Raw genomic sequence first — 21,214 nt, 5'->3', positions numbered from 1 at the left:
ATGTGTTGCTGTCATGAAATTTCAAATGAGCCAATATTTGGCATGAAATTTCAAAATGTCTCACTTTCGACATTTGATATGTTGTCTATGTTCTATTGTGAATACGATACCAGTTTTTGAGATTTGTAAATTATTGCATTCCATTTTTATTTACAATTTGTACTTTGTCCCAACTTTTTTGGAATCAGGGTTGTAGCTAAGAAGAAGAAGAAGTCTTTATTTATCACATGGATACTCAAGCAAAGGGAAACTTCTTTCTGAAATTTTGACTCATGTGAAGCAGTGAACACACACAAGTGAGCAATGAGCACACACACATACCCACAGCAGTGAGCCACTATGCTACAGTGCCCAGGGAGCAGTTGGGGATTCGATGCCTTGCTCAAGGCCGCCTCAGCCGAAGACCGCCCCATGCTAACCTAACCGCATGTCTTTGGACTGTGGAGGAAACCCACGCAGACACAGCTGCTGGGCTCGAACCCAGAACCTTTTTACTATGAGGCGACAGTGCTAACCACTCCACCACTATGCCGCCTTATTTGACACTAAATAACTAGTGAAATGGAGCAAAATTTTTATTTACTTTTAATGTTGAGTAAATGACTATTTTATTTTTAAACCAGGAGCTAAGTGTGCAAGTTAATAGTGTTTAAAAAAAAAACCTCTGGCAATAAGAAGGTCTGGTTTAAAGTGCATATTCTGGACCAATTTCTTTTTTTTTTATATGAAAGTATGTCCCTTTACGCACTCATCCAGAAGGGTAATTTTGCACAAGGCCATCTGTCTACAGCAGAAAAAAATAAAATAACAAAACGCGTCTGGAAAAATCCCAAGGGAGCCTGGAGCCAGATTCGTGACGTTACCTGCGGAAGCGCCAGCAGGCTGCGCGAGCTTTGCACGGTTTCAGTGCACAGCCTGTGTAGACCAAGCGCTCCCATTTCTCTCTCACTGTCCGGTCTTTTGGGAAACGATGAGTACTAATCCCATCAAGATTGGTGTTGCTACATCCTCCTACGATACATCTGTTAACCATTTTAATAATTACGCGATAACGTTGAAGAAATTTGCAGAAAACCACCAGGTCGTTTTCTCATAAACAAACCAGCGCTGACGTAGGATTCAGAAGGAGGCGTCCCGCACGCGACGTCACAAAAATCAATGTTTCCCGGGAAATCCAAACGCCACGTTTTTTCAGAGGCGGACCAATTCGCCTCAAATGGCTTGATTTCAACTGATTTTTTCTGGTATTGCGCAAGGTAAAAAAATTGCAGAGAATGCAGAATGTTACAGATATTTGACCGAAGTTTAATATAAAATAGGAGAATTACATTGATCTTGCTCCTGAATTTACCCGTGATATGCACTTTAAGGGAGCACACACACACACACACACACACACACACCTCTTTGTTGATTTATTATCCGAGCGCTTCTGGAAATCCGGAATCGGTCCTGTTATCTCGTGAGGATGAGAGAGTAAGAGAGCGTCTCTCCCTGGAGAATACAGGGGTCAGGGAAGGGTTTTGTTCTAGCTAAGCTCGTTAATTAATTAATGATTAATTAGTGTTGATTTAGCACTTAATTAAATCCAGATTCAGAAGCAAGGCCATACGATTTCACTGCGCACACACACAGAGAGAGTGAACAAAGTGAGAAGGATGGAGAATGAGAGTGATGGAGACGGATGGCTGGAGAAAGAGAACTTGGTCGAGAGACAAAAAAGAAAGAATTAGAGACAATCAGAGCGAGAGAGGTGCCGTATTCGAATCCAGACAGCAATTCAGGTTTATTTGTAAGGGAAGCTCTTTTTATTGGCCGTGTTTCAGAGAGAAATGTAAATGATGTTTATGAGCGGTGTGATGGTGCAATGGTGCGACCGTGTGTGTTTTTCTCTCTCTACTCTCTGGAGAAGAAGATAAGAGAGGAGGAAGACGACGGGGCGCTCGCGGCCATCAGGAAACTCGCACACGGCCAAATGCACAAACTTCACCATCCAGAGTTCGCATTCAAACATTAAAGCAAAGGAAAGAAGTAAACAGACGAGCTGAGTGGGCGTGGCCTAACAGGAGCTCACTGCAGGACAGGATTCACAGATCACAAACACTGACGCACAAGTTCTCCTTCTTCTGTACTGCGTTTGAGGATGTGTGATGACTGGGACACTGATTAAATGTTTGTGTGTGTGTGTAAATAAAGAGACGCAGATCAGAGCGCTTAGTTCACTATGAGATTTATTTCTCTTTACTCAGTGTTTACAGTGGTGCCTGTGTGTGTGTGTGTGTGTGTGTGTGTGTGTGTGTGTTGCTTCAGGTGTAGAGCTCACAGAAATCTCCCAGAATCCTCCTGGTACCTGGTGTGTCTTTATTTAATCAGGAAGCTGAGGAAGAGGATTTGCTCATTATGTTCAAGAGCTTCATTTACTAGATAATGCTAGATATATTATTTTACTGTGTGTGTGTGTGTTACCTGTACGGGTAGCCATGATATTTAGAGCGAAAGATTGACAAAAGGAAGCTGAAGAAGAAGACAACCAATCCGAGACCCACCAAACAGATAACTGCAGGAGAACAAGAACACACACACACACGCGGTTACATCTGTTGACAAATAATTGTGCGCGTGTGTGAGAGAGTGACGGCTGTTGTGAGAAATGGAAAGGAAGAAGAGAAGAAGAAGAAGAAGAGTGACTGGAGAGAGGAGGAGAAGTGAGAGCTGAAGGATGGAAAGATGGAGAGTTTTTATATGAAAGTCGTGACTCGGCTGAATTTCAGATTGAAAAATTTTTGCATGTGAAAAGGTGAAACGTCGTGATGTGATATCCTTCCCCTTTTTGTTTTGCGTTCTGTGAGCGTGGACAGTGTGGACACTCGCAAGCTGCACGATCAGCACGTGAATCGCGGCATTAAAAACCAGTAAAAACGTGTTTGAACAGTGAACGTGACGGAGCAGGGCTGATTTTCCCAAAGTCACAACGTCAGCAGTGTTTTTTCCTGAACATGTTAAAAAACAGGAGAAATAACCTACTGCGTGGAGTTGGGTGTAAGCCCCGCCCCCAACATTGCTGCTCGTTTGCATAATGCCCAGAGTTCGGAGGGTGAGCATATGAGTGGAGAGGAATCAGTGAATTCACACACACACACACACACACACACACACACAACAGTGGCTACTCACTCCTCCTTTTCCCCACGTCTCCTTTGGAAGTGGCGGCTTCGTTCAGCAGAACCATCCCCATCGTTATAGCAGCGTCTGGGAAAAGAGTTACGGAAAAAACACGACAAAGAGGGAAAAGTGCAGGAAGAAATGACAGAAACGACAGAACCCCTGGGAAAGTGAAATGATGGAGGAGGAAGGAAAACAAAGTACAGCCTTATTAGGACAAGATTTTATTCACAGACTTGAAGAACTCCATTAGAGAGAGACAGACAGACAGGTAGAGAGAGACAGACAGACAGGTACACAGAGAGAGAGAGGGGTATAGAGACAAAGAGAGACAGGAATAGAGACAGAGAGAGCAAGACATACAGACAGAGGGAGGGAGAAACAGACAGGTAGAGAGAGACTGAGACAGGTACAGAGAGAGAGAGACAGACAAACAGGTAGAAAGAGAGAGACAGACAGGTATAGAGACAGACAGGTAGAGGGAGGGAGGGAGGGAGGGAGGGAGAGACAGACAGGTAGAGGGAGGGAGGGACAGACAGGTAGAGAAAGACTGAGACAGGTACAGAGAGAGAGAGACAGACAAACAGGTAGAAAGAGAGAGACAGACAGACAGGTATAGAGACAGACAGGTAGAGAGAGACTGAGACAGGTATCGAGGCAGAGAGAGACAGACAGGTAGAAAGAGACTGAGACAGGTATCGAGGCAGAGACAGAGAGAGACAGACAGGTAGAGAGGGAATGAGACAGGTATCGAGGCAGAGAGACAGAGAGAGACAGGCAGGTAGAGAGAGACTGAGACAGGTATCGAGGCAGAGAGAGACAGACAGGTAGAGAGAGACTGAGACAGGTATAGAGGCAGAGAGACAGAGAGAGACAGACAGGTAGAGAGAGAATGAGACGGGTATCAAGGCAGAGAGACAGACATGTAGAAAGAGACTGAGACAGGTATTGAGGCAGAGAGACAGAGAGAGACAGACAGGTAGAGAGAGAATGAGACAGGCATCGAGGCAGAGAGACAGAGAGAGACAGACAGGTAGAGAGAGACTGAGTCAGGTATCGAGGCAGAGAGACAGACAGATAGTAGGAGAGTCAGTGAGAGACAGAGAGAGAGAGACTCTTGGTGTGTTTTTGCTGTCTCTCTCTCTTTCACACACACACAGAGGTAATGTAGTGATCAGTTTGCTCTTCACTCCTACAGAGTCGCTGAAAAACTCGAAACTTCTCTCCCACTCACCGGCTCCTCGCGGCTCATTTATTTATTTATTAACAGAAACATTTGCTGCTCAGAGCGTTCCTGTGCTCATACACAAAATAAAAGGCGTCATGTGACTCGCTGTACCCATCACAACGCTCTCCCCAGTCTGAGCTACTGGCTAACGGACTAGCCTCGCACTCTGGCTAGCTTCGGGTTCTTCTCCGAGGTGCAGACGGGTGTGACTCTGACTCTGGTCGTCGGGGGGTTGTCGCTCTTCGCTGTGGCTTTGCTGGAAACTGCAGCCACTTCCTGTACAATTACGTATAAAACGTGTAAAACGTGGGTGCGCGTGTGTGTGAAAGCAGCCTGAGAATAAACGTAGAGAAACGTTAAAGAATAAAATAAAGCTCCGATTGTGTTCTTACATGTCAGGAAGCGACTTCTGCTCATTTACTACGTTCAGTCGAACTGATCTGGGTGTAAATGACACTGAAGCGAATCTGCACTGACTCCGCCTCCTCAGGGAAACATGGTAGTGCGTGTGTGTGTGTTTAAGGATACTTAGCAGGAGGATGATGTGTGATTCGGCCACAAACTGAGCCTGACTGCTGCCATGGATATAACTCTGTATAGAGAGAGAGAGAGAGAGCAATTCAGTAATTAATGAATTCCTGAATGGCAAGTACACTTATTAACGTGTGTGTGTGTTTACTTCATAAATAACCCAAAACAAGCAAAAATCCCATGAACTCGTTAGCAGAGCAGGAAAGATGAGAGTAATTAAGAAACAGCACAGTGAGCAGAAGTGAGAAATAAACACAAAGTGACGCCTCAACATCATCTCACACACACACACACACACACACACACACACACCAATCTCTACTCATTTTCACAGAGGGTGCCAATAATTCTGGAAAGGACATTTCCAATGAAATTTATTTGACATCATTTATAGACATAGAATTGTGTCATATCTTGATAGGTATTTCACGTCTGTATACTATATTTTATTTTATATTTATTTCTCTCTCTCTCTCTCCCCAGTGTGTCCCTCTGTCCTGAGTCTCTCTCTCTCCCTCCCCAGTGTGTCCCTCTGTCCTGAGTCTCTCTCTCTCTTTCTCTCTCTCTCCCTCCCTCCCCAGTGTGTCCCTCTGTCCTGAGTCTCTCTCTCTCCCTCCCCAGTGTGTCCCTCTGTCCTGAGTCTCTCTCTCTCCCTCCCCAGTGTGTCCCTCTGTCCTGAGTCTGTCTCTCTCTCTTTCTCTCTCTCTCCCTCCCCCCCAGTGTTTCCCTCTGTCCTGAGTCTCTCTCTCCCTCCCTCCCCAGTGTCCCTCTGTCCTGAGTCTCTCTCTCCCTCCCTCCCTCCCCAGTGTCCCTCTGTCCTGAGTCTCTCTCTCTCTCTCTCTCCCTCCCCAGTGTGTCCCTCTGTCCTGAGTCTCTCTCTTTCTCTCTCTCTCTCCCTCCCCAGTGTGTCCCTCTGTCCTGAGTTTCTCTCTCTCCCTCCCTCCCCAGTGTCCCTCTGTCCTGAGTCTCTCTCTCTCTCTCTCTCTCTCTCTCTCTCTCCCTCCCCAGTGTGTCCCTCTGTCCTGAGTCTCTCTCTCTCTTTCTCTCTCTCTCTCCCTCCCCAGTGTGTCCCTCTGTCCTGAGTCTCTCTCTCTCTCTCCCTCCCCAGTGTGTTCCTCTGTCCTGAGTCTCTCTCTCTCTTTCTCTCCCTCCCCAGTGTGTCCCTCTGTCCTGAGTCTCTCTCTCTCTCCCTCCCCAGTGTGTCCCTGTCCTGAGACTCTCTCTCTCTCAAATCTAACGATGAGATGCATCCAGAGCTTTGACATTCAGAGGGACTTTTAAACTTCAGTCCCTGATCTGCGCTTCTCTCTCTGATGGATCAGGCCACTGGGGGAAAATGCAAGCTATGGGATTTTTTCCCTTCTTTCTTTTCTTCCCCTGGATGCTGCAGATAAATAGTTCCAGAGGCACGTTTCTGCCTAATGGGTTTTGGTGTTGTAACCTTTTACAAATGATTCTGTTTATTGTTTAATGCAGTGTTTTTTCACAGAACCTCAGAACTAAAGGTCAAGAGAGTGAGTCAGTGATTGAGATAAATGAAAAGTTAACAAAGCGGAGACACAGAGAGAGAGGGACAGAGACAGAGAGCGAGAGAGAGAGACAGAGAGAGTCCGGATCGAGTGCTGCTGTGGGATTAATTATACATAAGCGCTTTCAGAAGAAGAGTCCAAACACCCTGAAGTGTCCATGAATTTGGACTTTCTTTAAAAATAAATAAATAAATATTAAAAAAAAAAAACAAGAGAAAGGAAACACACTTTTCAAATCTGTCAGATATTCGGATCCCTGTGGATTCGTTTGTCCACAGACACACAGTGAAAAATCTGTTTCTGTTTCATCTGGACCACCGTTTATTATTTTTAAAGTACAAGGTTCCTGCAGTACAAAAAAAAAAAAAATCTACCGTTCAATTTCACACGAATCCAAACCGACCGAGGTCCAAGCAGTTTTACTGTTGGGCAGTTAGCAGCTTTTTTAAAATCCACAATCCAAGTTTTACGGTACATTTAAGGCATTTTCTACATCACCATAGCAACCATTTTTTTTAATACTAAACTCACACAAAGTATACACACTGCTGTAAAGGTTGTAATATCGGGTTTCGTTCCTGTAAGTGTGATGGACAACAGCAGCGAACTAGCTGAGGAGGAAGAAGAAGAAGAAGAGGAGGAACATCTGTCCAGATGGAGGACGAGGGAGCTGCGTACTCCAGAAGGTTTTTGATTCCTGACACTGTCTTCTAGGAACCTAAGCATGCTGAGGCACTGAATATCACCTCCATCAAACAGCTATTTGGGACTCCGCCCCTAACAATGACCACACCCCCACACTTTTGCAGAGCTGTTACAACTCATCAAATGATCAGTTACAGGAAGTAACACCATTTCAACCCAAAACTGCAGACCTGACGACCACGATGTTGGAAAGCTCAGCACTCGGTGCCCCCTAGTGGTGTGGAGTGTTCTTTACTCACAGAATTCTGATGTCGTATAAAGGACACGCCCACCTTCACTCACTCAGAGCTTCACATTCTGATATTTTCTCTGCTAATATTTACACGCTTTATTCTGAACAACATGAAAACACACACACACACACACACACACACACACACACACACACACTTCTTCTCAGACAACTACAGACACTTTCTACAAACTTTCCATTTTGTGACTGCCAGTTAATATTGTTAGAATAATGAGCAGAGAAACTAAAATGAAGTTTTCTTTCCCCCTTACCTCCAAACCCCCATGCCTCTCTCCCCCTCCCATCTCTCTCTCCCCCCTCCTGTCTCTCTCCTCGTCTCTCTCTCCCCTCCGTGTCTCTCTCCTCGTCTCTCTCTCTCTCCCCTCCGTGTCTCTCCCCTCCTGTCTCTCTCCTCATCTCTCTCTCTCTCTCTCCCCTCCGTGTCTCTCCCCCTCCTGTCTCTCTCCTCATCTCTCTCTCCCCTCCGTGTCTCTCCCCCCTCCTGTCTCTCTCCTCGTCTCTCCCCTCTGTGTCTCTCCCCCCTCCTGTCTCTCTCCTCATCTCTCTCTCTCCCTCCTGTCTCTCTCTCCCCTCCGTGTCTCTCTCCCCCTCCCATCTCTCTCTCTTCCCTCATGTCTCTCCCCCCTCCTGTCTCTCTCCTCGTCTCTCCCCCCTCCTGTCTCTCTCCTCGTCTCTCTCTCCCCTCCGTGTCTCTCCCCCTCCTGTCTCTCCTCGTCTCTCTCTCTCTCCCCTCCGTGTCTCTCCCCCCTCCTGTCTCTCTCCTCGTCTCTCTCTCCCCTCCGTGTCTCTCTCCCCCTCCCATCTCTCTCTCTTCCCTCATGTCTCTCCCCCCTCCTGTCTCTCTCCTCGTCTCTCTCTCCCGTCTCTCTCTCCCCTCCATGTCTCTCCCCCCTCCTGTCTCTCTCCTTGTCTCTCTCTCCCCCTCCCGTTTCTCTCTTCCCTCGTGTCTCTCCCCCCTACGGTCTCTCTCCTCGTCTCTCTCTCTCTCCCTCCTGTCTCTCTCTCCCCCCTCATCTCTCTCTCCCCTCCGCGTCTCTCTCCCCCTCCCATCTCTCTCTCTTCTCTCGTGTCTCTCCCCCTCCTGTCTCTCTCTCCCCATCTCTCTCTCCTCCTCTCATCTCCCTCTCCCCCTCCAGTCTTTCTCTCCCCTCCTCTCGTCTCTCTCTCTCCCCCTCCCACCTTTCTCTCCCCTCCTCCCATCTCTCTCTCCCCCTCCCGTCTCTCTCTCTCTCCCCGTGTCTCTCTCCCCCCCACCTTTCTCTCCCCTCCTCCCATCTCTCTCTCCCCCTCCCGTCTCTCTCTCTCTCCCCGTGTCTCTCTCCCCCCCACCTTTCTCTCCCCTCCTCCCATCTCTCTCTCCCCCTCCCGTCTCTCTCTCTCTCCCCGTGTCTCTCTCTCCCCCTCCCACCTTTCTCTCCCCTCCTCCCATCTCTCTCTCCCCATCTCTCTCTCTCCCCCTCCCGCCTTTCTCTCCCCTCCTCTCGTCTCTCTCTCCCCGTGTCTCTCTCTCTCCCTCCCATCTCCCTCTCCCATCACTCCCTCCCTCCCTCCCGTCTCTCTCCCCTCGTGTCTCTCTCTCTCCTTGGGTCTCTCTTCCCCTCCCGTTTGTCTCTCCCTCCCATCACTCTGCCCCCTCCTGTCTCTCTCTCTCTCTCTCCTTATGTCTCTCTCTCCGCCCCTCGTTTCTGTCTCTCCTCATCTCTCTTCCCTCTCGTCTCTCTCCCTCCCATTTCTCTCTCCCTCCTCCTGTCTCTCTCACTCTCCCTCCTGTCTCTCTCTCTGTGGCTGCTATAAAGCAGGTTGCCAGCATGATTCCTTCACAGTCGGTAAAACTATTGTTTCCTCTCTCTCTGCCTGTGTCTCTCTCTGTCAGTAGAATATGGAGCAGTAGAAAGATAGTGATGTCAGAGAGATTAGTTCATGGAAGAAAATCTCACTTTCTCTAAACTCAGTGATTCAGGATGCAGAAGTTCTGCTGTTAACACAAACAGGAAGTGCAGTACGACCTCATTTCCCCACTAACCTTTAAACATGGTATGAGGGACAGCGCGCGCGTGTGTGTGTTGCATCAAGAGCCATAAAAAGCTGCTTGTTCAAGTGGAACAAAAGGAAAGGTCTATTTCAGCCGAGTTTGAGGAACGTTGTAAATTTAAATATCGTCTACACTCCTGCAACACGAGACGTCGTCTCTAACTGCAGCTCATTATTTCACACGAACGCTTTATCTGAAAGTGTTTTATTTCACTTACACCACAGCAAAACTACAGATTTTATTGATTAAAGAATTAAGACACATAATTCATATAAAGCTGTGATTTTCAGCTGCACGTCTGTCAAAAGCTGCTGGTATCGAAAATCAATCATCAGCTTTTGACCAATCAGGATCCAAAATTAAATAAATAAAGGGCCCCTTCTGCTGGGAAAAGAAAAGAAGGAAAACATAATTAACTCCCACTCATTCAGCTTCTCTTCTGTGTGTGTTTTTATTATCGTCACCCTGCGACTGTCTGCCATTTGGCATTTCTACTAATTAGGGCTTGGGTTCACCTCGGAGATCCATAAAGCGGCTGGAGCAGTGTGTGTGTGTGTGTGTGTGTGTGTGTGTGTGTGTGTGTGCACTCCAGGTTTCTCTCTCACACCAAGTTCCACATTTATTTAACGCTTCAGTTCACTGCTCAAGTCCCTTCACACGCACACACTTCCAGGCCAAACAAGTAAACATTTGTAAAGGCGTTAAAAAGCTGAAAAAAAAAAAAAAACGAGTCCGTGGGGGAAAAATAAACACGTTTATCCGTGTTGGGGTGCTGATTTGGTTGGCACACGTGTGTGAGAGCGAGCGCCAGGATTTGTTAACAGATCCACAAAACAGTGAAGCAAAACAAGCTGGCAAAGGTCCTGAAAACCTGAGGTCCCGAGCTGAAAAACTCAGAAAAGAGAGAAAGCGGTACTTTTCTCATTTCATTAAGAAGCGTAAATCATAGCTTGGGTCAAACACAAACTAATTAATGTGGAAAAAAAATTAAAAAACAGACTGCTCCCTGATGTTTAACTTCCTGCATGGGGGAATATTTTGGGTCTGAAAAAGTTCTCAGGCTTCCTGTCTTTACTGGATGAGCACGGCGCCAAAACATATGAGTGCAAGACTGTCTGTTCACGTGAATCCAATATTCATGATCAATGTCCAGACAGGGGATTACACCACATCCAGTGAGGATGAAGAAAATCGTCATCAGTATCTACAAAACAATCAGGACCCCAAAGAACACAGAGGAAAAGACAGGAAAATCTCGGAAAACAAGGAACTGGAAAAGAAGGACTTCTGAAAAAAGAGACGGGGAAAGCAAACAAGGAGAAATAAAAAAAAAAAGACTGGAATCTGGGCGGCACGGTGGTGTAGTGGTTAGCACTGTCGCCTCACAGCAAGAAGGTCCGGGTTCGAGCCCCGTGGCCAGCGAGGGCCTTTCTGTGCGGAGTTTGCATGTTCTCCCCGTGTCCGCGTGGGTTTCCTCCGGGTGCTCCGGTTTCCCCCACAGTCCAAAGACATGCAGGTTAGGTTAACTGGTGGCTCTAAATTGACCGTAGGTGTGAATGTGAGTGTGAATGGTTGTCTGTGTCTATGTGTCAGCCCTGTGATGACCTGGCGACTTGTCCAGGGTGTACCCCGCCTTTCGCCCGTAGTCAGCTGGGATAGGCTCCAGCTTGCCTGCGACCCTGTAGAACAGGATAAAGCAGCTACAGATAATGAGATGAGACTGGAATCTGGAAGAACATGGAGAGGCGCTACAAGGAAACATGGAGAACCAAGAGAACAGGAGACTGGAAAACACCAAGAGAACCAGAACTCAGAGCTATGTGTAAAAAATAAGGAAGGTCCGAGAAGGGGAAACTAACGAACCGGGAATGTAAAGGGAGAAACATGGAGCAAACCTGGAACAAGGTGAACTGGTGAACAGAGACTAGAAGAACCAGTAACCGGTAAAAAAAATACAACTAAAATGTTGACAGGGAGATTTGTTTGTTTGTTTTTTTCCTCAATGGAGGTTGGAAATTCCGTGAGCAGCTATGCTGATTTATTGTCATGTACAGGTTTTATACATTTGATCTCTTGCTTCGGCTTCCGGGGCGCGGTACGGCCGCTGACCCACTGTTTCACGTCGATAGTTTGTTTGTTTTTAACTTTGTCAATAATTTACGAATCTTGTAACGATAACAGAGTATGTGGTTTACAAATATGGAACTATTGAATGCTTGGTTGGTGATCGCGCTGCTGTTGGGGTGGTGGAGGTGTGGTGAGATAAGGATCCACAGGCAGAACACAGACAGGAATCCAATAAATAAGGTGATTTAATCCAGGGAAAAGGGCGTGGCAAAAAGGTAAACAACGGGACAAAAACAAATGGCAAAATAGTCCAGGGCCCTGTACTACGAAGCGGGTTTTCTGGCTTACCAGGGTAACTTCGAGAGTAACTTGATCACGTGCAGCGTAACTTCCCGATTAACCCATACTACGAAAGTTGGCTATGTTCAAACCGAGGTATGCTGCCATGGCAACTTACGCTGCATCTCAAACCTGCTCGTCTCAGGTTATGTTCTTGGTTAACCCGAGGTTTCCGATTAACCACACCCTTTTTAAACACCACCTCTCCACCGACATTTCCTCTAGAGACAATGCCAGCGTACCTGGATGACCTGTGCGATATCGGAGCGCAGATTAGAGATGGGGGCGGCACGGTGGTGTAGTGGTTAGCGCTGTTGCCTCACAGCAAGAAGGTCCTGGGTTCGAGCCCCGGGGCCGGCGAGGGCCTTTCTGTGTGGAGTTTGCATGTTCTCCCCATGTCCGCGTGGGTTTCCTCCGGGTGCTCCGGTTTCCCCCACAGTCCAAAGACATGCAGGTTAGGTTAACTGGTGGCTCTAAATTGACCGTAGGTGTGAATGGTTGTCTGTGTCTATGTGTCAGCCCTGTGATGACCTGGCGACTTGTCCAGGGTGTACCCCGCCTTTCGCCCGTAGTCAGCTGGGATAGGCTCCAGCTTGCCTGCAACCCTGTAGAAGGATAAAGCGGCTAGAGATAATGAGATGAGATGAGATGAGATTAGAGATGGGATTTATGGCTCTTTGATGGGATCCGCATCTTTGTGATCCGTTCTTTGAAAAGAGCCGTTCAAAAGACTGGCTCATTTGGCTCTTTTTAAATATTTATTCAGTTTTAAGAAGACAGCGTCTAAAGAAGCCAGATCCCTCTGCTTAGACAGTGACATCAATATTTCTGGACATACCTTTTATATAAAGCAACCTAGACTTACATTATTGTAACCCCTAAACGCTCATAAATAACCATTAAAAAACAATGAGGGCTTCAATGAATGTCCATGCAGAACGGCTTTTCTGTAAAAAAAAAAAAAAAAAAAAGAACCCACTCAAGAACATAGTTATCAAGAACGCAAGAATATTTTATAGAAAAACACTTGTTTTACAAAAATATTTAAGTCTGAGATACAAAATAGATACAACTACAATAAATAACACAAGAACTAGTTATCACACAAGAACATTTTAATAGAAAAAACAAACTTTCTATATTAAAAATATTGAAATTGTAACAAAAATAGATACAACTAAACAGTCAGATAAATAGATAAAGTTATAACAAGAACACAAGATTATTTTAATAGGAAAAAACAAACTATTAATGCAAAAAATATATTATTATTAGAAAAATAGATACAACTAGACAAACAGATAAATAAATAAAATACACAAAAATAGAACAAACAAAATGACGATAGAATAAATTAAATGAACGTCCGTGCAAAGTAGTTTTCCCACAATATTATCATTAATATCACACAACAACATTATAAACTATATACAAAACAATTTGAACTATTAGGCAAACAGATAAAACTTGAATAAATAAAAGGCAAATGAATGAATGCTTGCTTGCACGCGCGCACACACACCATTATGAATGATGTTTTTATATTTAATTTTCACCTGTTGCCAGGTGCGTTTGGCACTGCTGTTGCCTCTGAAATGTTCACAGGACATAAACCAACTTAGTCAAAGGGACTGAACAGTCAGTCGTCCTAATTCATGTGACTCTGTGCACATATCAGCTTAAGTAGGCTACTCCATGAATTTACCATACCAAATTTTATTCAGGATTTTTCGGACATTAAACAAGCTATATATGACTGGGGCCACGTCGAAGGACCATTTTCTGTGACTTGTGATTGATCATGAAGCTTTCTCTCATCCTGTACTTCTGTTCTGGAACATGTAGAAGGGAGAATGTACTTACACATTTACCCGATCGGCAATTCGTTGCCAACATGCTTGCCGCTCCTTACTGGCAGCCGCTGTGTTAGATTTTGCTCTTAATGTTGTTTTGAACTCCTCGTAGCTTTGCATTATGACAGCGCGTTCTTCCTCCGTGAAGTACGGCGACCGTGCCATTGTGAACAGTGGGGATTTGCACTGATAACCTCCCCTTTAACGTGAACGCGCATTAACCCTGATTAGGTTAAACCAGGTTCAACAAATCAACTTCATAACTGGCGTCGTAGTACCGTTTAACCCCAAACAAGATAACCAGGTTTTGTCAACCCCGGTTTAGCGGGGGAACCCTGGGTTACTTCTGGGTAGGTTAACCTCCGTTCGTAGTACAGGGCCCAGGTAAAAAGAGACAAAAACTTGACAAAAAACACGAGGCAGACAAGGACAAAACGCTAGAGCAAAAAAACCCTAAACAAGAAGAAAACCCTAAGTGCAAAAAACATGAACTAGAAAAATGGCTTGAGCAAAAACCATGAAATGCAATAACAGACTGGTACCAAAATCCAGAATTGTGACACCCAAAGGCATTTTTGAGACAAAGTCAGCAAAGAGTTTTATTTTGTCAATTTGGGTGTGCCGAATTCAAATCTGCAATATGCCGAGCTCTATCTGACCTCTGTTGACCTCTACAGGTCATTGAACTTTGGGCCTGTAAACGTCTCAGCTGAACCCAGTTTCTCAGCTTTCTAAGGAATGAAATGTACTAAAATGATTAATGAAGTTAGCAAATGGCCTTGTTTGTTAAATGTTTGGGTGCTGAATTCATTTTTCATTTGTAAAACGACATATGACCTCTGATAACCTCAAGGTCATTAAACTTGGCCTATAGGCCTATGCATTTAACGGCATTTTTAAACTGACTTTACTCCCCCAAAAAGAATATGAACAGACAAAAAACAAATAGAAAGGAACAAATACAACATTAAATGCCAGTCCATGTACATGTGACTTACTTTTCACAATGAGAATGCCTAGGCGATCACCTTACATAACATTGCATTACATTTAGCGGTTATTGTTTATACAAAGCTACTGAAAAAAGGACAGATTCAGCAGCATACAAAATGTGGGGGCATACAGGGTATACAGGTTAATCAGGGTTAGTATATATGAGAGGTTTTTTCTTTGTTGTTTTTGTTTTAAACGGGGTAAAGCCTTTACAAAAAACAAACAACAAAGAAAAAAACTCATATATATATATATATATATATACTAACCCTGATTAACCTGTATACCCTGTATGCCCCCACATTTTGTATGCTGCTGAATCTGTCCTTTTTTCAGTAGCTTTGTATAAACAATAACCGCTAAATGTAATGCAATGTTATGTAAGGTGATCGCCTAGGCATTCTCATTGTGAAAAGTAAGTCACATGTACATGGACTGGCATTTAATGTTGTATTTGTTCCTTTCTATTTGTTTTTTGTCTGTTCATATTCTTTTTGGGGGAGTAAAGTCAGTTTAAAAATGCCGTTAAATGCATAGGCCTATAGGCCAAGTTTAATGACCTTGAGGTTATCAGAGGTCATATGTCGTTTTACAAATGAAAAATGAATTCAGCACCCAAACATTTAACAAACAAGGCCATTTGCTAACTTCATTAATCATTTTAGTACATTTCATTCCTTAGAAAGCTGAGAAACTGGGTTCAGCTGAGACGTTTACAGGCCCAAAGTTCAATGACCTGTAGAGGTCAACAGAGGTCAGATAGAGCTCGGCATATTGCAGATTTGAATTCGGCACACCCAAATTGACAAAATAAGACTGTTTGCCGACTTTGTCTCAAAAATGCCTTTAACTCCTTAAATAAGCACTTTTTTGAATTTTGGTACCAGTCTATAAAGGCACAGAAACGGCTGGAATAGCAAAACGAGACGTTCTGGCAAAGTCAGGGTCTGAGAACGGCCTTTAAATAAGCAGGGGTGAAAACCAGGAAGTGAGTTAAAGGTGAGCTGGAATTCCCGTCCCGGATCGGCGCTGGCGTGGGAGATCTGTAATCTGCGGAGTGGATGTCCGGGGCGGAGCATGACAGCTGCTATATTTGGCGAATAGCATCGTGTCAATTAGTGGACATGACGCCATTCTCATCTACGGCAGAGATCAGCTGCTAACGCTCCAAGCCCATGCTGGCAATTTTAAATATCCCATTCCGATGGACTGTGCAGACATTCTGAGACACAGAGGTCGAGGGAGAGTAATCAGAAAGAAAACAAAAATGAAGAAAAGGGGGTCTAGAGGAGGTGTACGCATGAGATTGAGGAGACGCGGCTCCAGGTTTCTTCTCCCCACTATCACCCTGTCAAATGTGCGATCTCTTAACAACGAAGTTGATGAGTTAACAGCGAGATTCTCATCTCATTATCTCTAGCCGCTTTATCCTGTTCTACAGGGTCGCAGGCAAGCTGGAGCCTATCCCAGCTGACTACGGGCGAAAGGCGGGGTACACCCTGGACAAGTCGCCAGGTCATCACAGGGCTGACACATAGACACAGACAACCATTCACACTCACATTCACACCTACGCTCAATTTAGAGTCACCAGTTAACCTAACCTGCATGTCTTTGGACTGTGGGGGAAACCGGAGCACCCGGAGGAAACCCACGCGGACACGGGGAGAACATGCAAACTCCGCACAGAAAGGCCCTCGCCGGCCACGGGGCTCGAACCCGGACCTTCTTGCTGTGAGGCGACAGTGCTAACCACTACACCACCGTGCCGCCCTAACAGCGAGACTGAGCCTTGAAACGGATTTTAAACTATGCGACCTCGTTTGTCTGACAGAGACGTGGTTAAAGCCAGAAATAACAGTTTCCATTGCTGGATATACAACTCTAAGGGCAGACAGAGATGGGCACCTGTCAAGGAAATCAATCGGCGGAGGATTGTGCATATTCGTGGACAACACTTGGGCCACACAGATGAACATTCAGGAACAGGTCTGTATGCTGGATTACGAAATCTTGACCGTGTCGTTTCGGCCCTTCTATCTACCAAGGGAGTTTGGACGGATCACAATTATCCTGACACACGTGGACCAAAACATCAAGAGGCTGCAGGAAGGATAGCTGAAAGCTATAACGCTGCACTTACACGCTCTCCAGATGATCCAGTGTTCGTCCTCGGTGATTTTAACAACTGTGATCTAGTCCATGATCTCCCCATGCTCTGTCAGGACATAGACTGTCCAACGAGAGGCACACGAATTCTCAATCTATGCTTCGGTAACATACCAGACGCATATACAGTGCTATGCCGTGCACCACTGGGGAAGTCGGATCACAGTGTTATCCACCTGCTTCCAAAACATAGAGCCAAAGTTAAACGTGAGCAACCTGTAGTGAAAGAGGTCCAGGTATGGGACGAATGGTGTCAGGAGATGCTGCAGGACTGTTTTGGAATTACGGACTGGGACATGTTTTTCGACTGGTGTGGACGAATTAACAGAGACTATAACTGAGTATCTGAAATTCTGTGAGGATAATGCCATTATTAGGAAATGAATTACAGTCTATCCAAATAACAAGGTAGAGGCTTCAGCAGATATGCGGAAGTGTATCATGGAGAGGAGAACTGCCTTTATTAATGGGGATCATGATATGGTGAAGGTAAAGAGAAAGGAACTGAGGTCGATCTTCAAGTGCATACTGGTATTCTGGACCAATTTCGTGTTTTTTTTTATATGAAAGTATGTCCCTTTACACACTCATCCAGAAGGGTAATTTTGCACAAGGCCGTCTGTCTACAGCAGAAAAAAATAAAATAACAAAACGCGTCTGGAAAAATCCCAAGGGAGTCTGGAGCCAGATTCGTGACGTTACCTGCGGAAGCGCCAGCAGGCTGCGCGAGCTTTGCACGGTTTCAGTGCACAGCCTGTGTAGACCAAGCGCTCCCATTTCTCTCTCATTGTCCGGTCTTTTGGAAAACGATGAGTACTAATCCCATCAAGATTGGTGTTGCTACACCCTCCTACGATACATCTGTTAACCATTTTAATAATTACGCGATAACGTTGAAGAAATTTGCAGAAAACCACCAGGTCGTTTTCTCATAAACAAACCAGCGCTGACGTAGGATTCAGAGGGAGGCGTCCCACATGCGACGTCACGAAAATCAATGTTTCCCGGGAAATCCAAATGCTGAGTTTTTTCAGAGGCGGACCAATTCGCCTCAAATGGCTTGATTTCAACTGAATTTTTCTGGTATTGCGCAAGGTAAAAAAAAAATTGCACAAAATGCAAAATGTGACAGATATTTGACCAAAGTTTAATATAAAATAGGAGAATTACATTGATTTTGCTCCTGAATTTACCCGTGATGTGCACTTTAACCCTTTGATGCAAAACATATGCACACCCCTTCTAATGCACAACATGGGTCAAAAATGACCCGCATTCATTTTCCAGGTTATTTCATGCTGACTGAGTTTTTCTTTGCTCTATCTTTTGAAATCAATTTATGTTATGATTGAATATTCCAAGCATTCTTTAAATATCTTGTTTTTAATTACCACAAATCATTAATTTAATTTTTTCTTTCTGCCTTTATGAACAAAAATACTTTTTATATTACTACACATGGGTCATCCAGGGTGGCACGGTGGTGTAGTGGTTAGCGCTGTCGCCTCACAGCAAGAAGGTCCTGGGTTCGAGCCCCGTGGCCGGCGAGGGCCTTTCTGTGTGGAGTTTGCATGTTCTCCCCGTGTCCGCGTGGGTTTCCTCCGGGTGCTCCGGTTTCCCCCACAGTCCAAAGACATGCAGGTTAGGTTAACTGGTGACTCTAAATTGACCGTAGGTGTGAGTGTGAATGGTTGTCTGTGTCTATGTGTCAGCCCTGTGATGACCTGGCGACTTGTCCAGGGTGTACCCCGCCTTTCGCCCATAGTCAGCTGGGATAGGCTCCAGCTTGCCTGCGACCCTGTAGAAGGATAAAGCGGCTAGAGATAATGAGATGAGATGAATACTATAATAATAATTTGTTTCAAGTAATTACTTTAGCAGTGAATGGGGCCAGTTATTTATTTATTAACTATGTAGTTAGCTAAGCCAACTACAATAAAATTAGCTAACTAAAGTAGAATATGTCAACAGCTCGGTAGCTAATAGTAATTACTTGTAACTTTCTGACAAGTAATCTACTCACTCTCAAGGTAACCTAAACATAATCAATTTTTTTCTAAGGTAATGTTCGAACAATTGAAAAACATTGCTTCCATGTATGAGATGGGCAAAGGGCGCTGTGCTGAGCTGTGAAATGTCTGACACAAGCACAATTCACAGTTCCCACCAAACGCTGTAGTAAACACATGCGGGTCGGTTCTGACCCATGTGTGTAAACTTGATGTAGAATTACAAAAGCTGTGCTTGTTCATAACTTAAGAAAGGAAAAATAAAAATGATGATTTGTGCGAAACAAAAACAAGATATTTACTGCATATTTGGAAAAGTAAATGACAAAATGAATTTATTTCAAAAGTATATCATAGAAACACTCAGCCATACATGAAATAACCTGGAAAATGAATGCAGGTCGTTTTTGACCCATGTTGTGCATTAGAAGGGGAGTGATACAAAAAGGGTTTTTATTCAAAAAGTAAGAAAGGAAAAATTAAAATAAGGATGTATGATGATCAAAAACAAGTTAATTGAGGAATACCTTGAATACTGAATGATGGAATTAATTTATTGCAGAGATATAGAAGATAAAAACTCAGCCGGGTCACTTTTGACCCATGTTTTGCATCAAAGGGTTAAGGAAGAATAGGCTGAAGTAGAAAGAGAAGGGAGAAAGACAACTCTGCTCTGGGAGCACCAGAGAGGCCTGGAAGGGACTCAATGTAATGATGGGCAGGGAGGGAGATCAACAGGTGGTCTTGGGAAACAAAGGTGTATCATTTGTTAATGACCTGAGTCAATTTTATTCAGGATTTGATAATCCCTTATGCAATGACAGGGACGAACTCAAATGTGATGCTTTTATGAATACACTCGCCGATTGTACTGACAAAAGCAGAGGTATCAGCCAGTTTGGCCAGAATTAAACCACATAAAGCGCCTGGTCCAGACGGACTTAAGGGCAGGGTGATCAAGACATGCAGATTTGAGCGAACTGCAGTTTTGACAAAATTACTTCAACTCTTATTGAATAATCATGCTGTTCCAAAGCTATGGAAAATATCTAATATCATCCCGGTCCCTAAGAAGTCAAGAGCTCATCTCATCTCATCTCATCTCATCTCATCTCATTATCTGTAGCCGCTTTATCCTGTTCTACAGGGTCGCAGGCAAGCTGGAGCCTATCCCAGCTGACTACGGGCAAAAGGTGGGGTACACCCTGGACAAGTCGCCAGGTCATCACAGGGCTGACACTTACACTACGTTCAGACAGCAACCTGAAACGACCCATAACCGATTTGTTGTGAAATCCGATTTTTTTGTTAGGCCGTTCACATTACCAATTATATGAGACTTGTATGCGATCTCCAATATGAACGGAAAACGACCCAAAAGTGTCCCGCATGCGCAAATTGACACATAATAAGCACATCTACGTAATACGTAAACAAAAAAAAAAGCGCACTCTTCAAGTTTGCAAGTAAAGCATGGAGATGAGGTGAGACCTGGCGATGTGGTTTTTGTGGCGGCGGCGGAACTCGCACAATAATCTGATTAATGTGGGCAGCAGACTAATGAGACCAAAGGTGTCAAATCACTGGAAATTTCCAGAACAAGCTTATAATCGTGTAATACAGGATAGTTTAAGTTATAAATCAGTTATAGAAACTGTTTTATTTAATCAGGCTAACAGATCAACATCCAGGTCCCTACCAAATCCACCATTAGCTTGATCAATTCTATAAAAGTCTATTTAAATTCTGAAAACTGTACAAATGTTGTTGTTTTCCACCAAAGACGCGGGATCAGCCAACGCAGAATAGTGACGTTTGTCTCTTGTTGATGACGTGTAGGTCGCATGAATGCGACCTGTCCGGTCAGACTGCAGTCGCATGTGAAAATAACGGATATGCATCGGATTTAGGACCACATATCCAAGCGGCCTGGGTCGCATGTGAAAAAAATCGGATCTGTGTCGTTCGGATTGTCAATAACAAATCGGATACAGGTCGCATATGGGCAAAAAAATCGGATATGGGTCGTTTCAGGGTGCAGTCTGAACGTAGTCATAGACACAGACAACCATTCACACCTACGGTCAATTTAGAGTCACCAGTTAACCTAACCTGCATGTCTTTGGACTGTGGGGGAAACCGGAGCACCCGGAGGAAACCCACGCGGACACGGGGAGAACATGCAAACTCCACACAGAAAGGCCCTCGCCGGCCACGGGGCTCGAACCCGGACCTTCTTGCTGTGAGGCGACAGCGCTAACCGCTACACCACCGTGCCGCCCAAGTCAAGAGCTATGGAGCTTAATGATTTTAGACCTGTTGTGCTGACCGGTATCTTGTGCAA

At 44.9% G+C, this 21,214-nt stretch overlaps 1 protein-coding gene across 1 annotated transcript in view; it reads right to left on the bottom strand.

Moving 5' to 3' along the window:
* Nucleotides 1–2,214: 2,214 nt before the first annotated feature.
* Nucleotides 2,215–21,214, bottom strand: part of tusc3 (tumor suppressor candidate 3) — a 115,208-nt gene continuing 96,208 nt past the window's right edge. Inside the window, exons 7-10 of the mRNA XM_060915881.1 lie at nt 4,919–4,982; nt 3,175–3,249; nt 2,467–2,557; nt 2,215–2,377 (exon numbers count right to left, since the gene is read on the bottom strand). Of these exons, the coding sequence (XP_060771864.1) occupies nt 2,362–2,377; nt 2,467–2,557; nt 3,175–3,249; nt 4,919–4,982 (246 nt within the window). The 3' untranslated portion in view covers nt 2,215–2,361. The remainder of the gene's footprint in view (nt 2,378–2,466; nt 2,558–3,174; nt 3,250–4,918; nt 4,983–21,214) is intronic.

Source organism: Neoarius graeffei, chromosome 3, assembly GCF_027579695.1.
Source record: "Neoarius graeffei isolate fNeoGra1 chromosome 3, fNeoGra1.pri, whole genome shotgun sequence".
In the NCBI taxonomy this organism is placed as follows: domain Eukaryota; kingdom Metazoa; phylum Chordata; class Actinopteri; order Siluriformes; family Ariidae; genus Neoarius; species Neoarius graeffei.
This window is presented reverse-complemented; position numbering and strand designations above follow the sequence as displayed.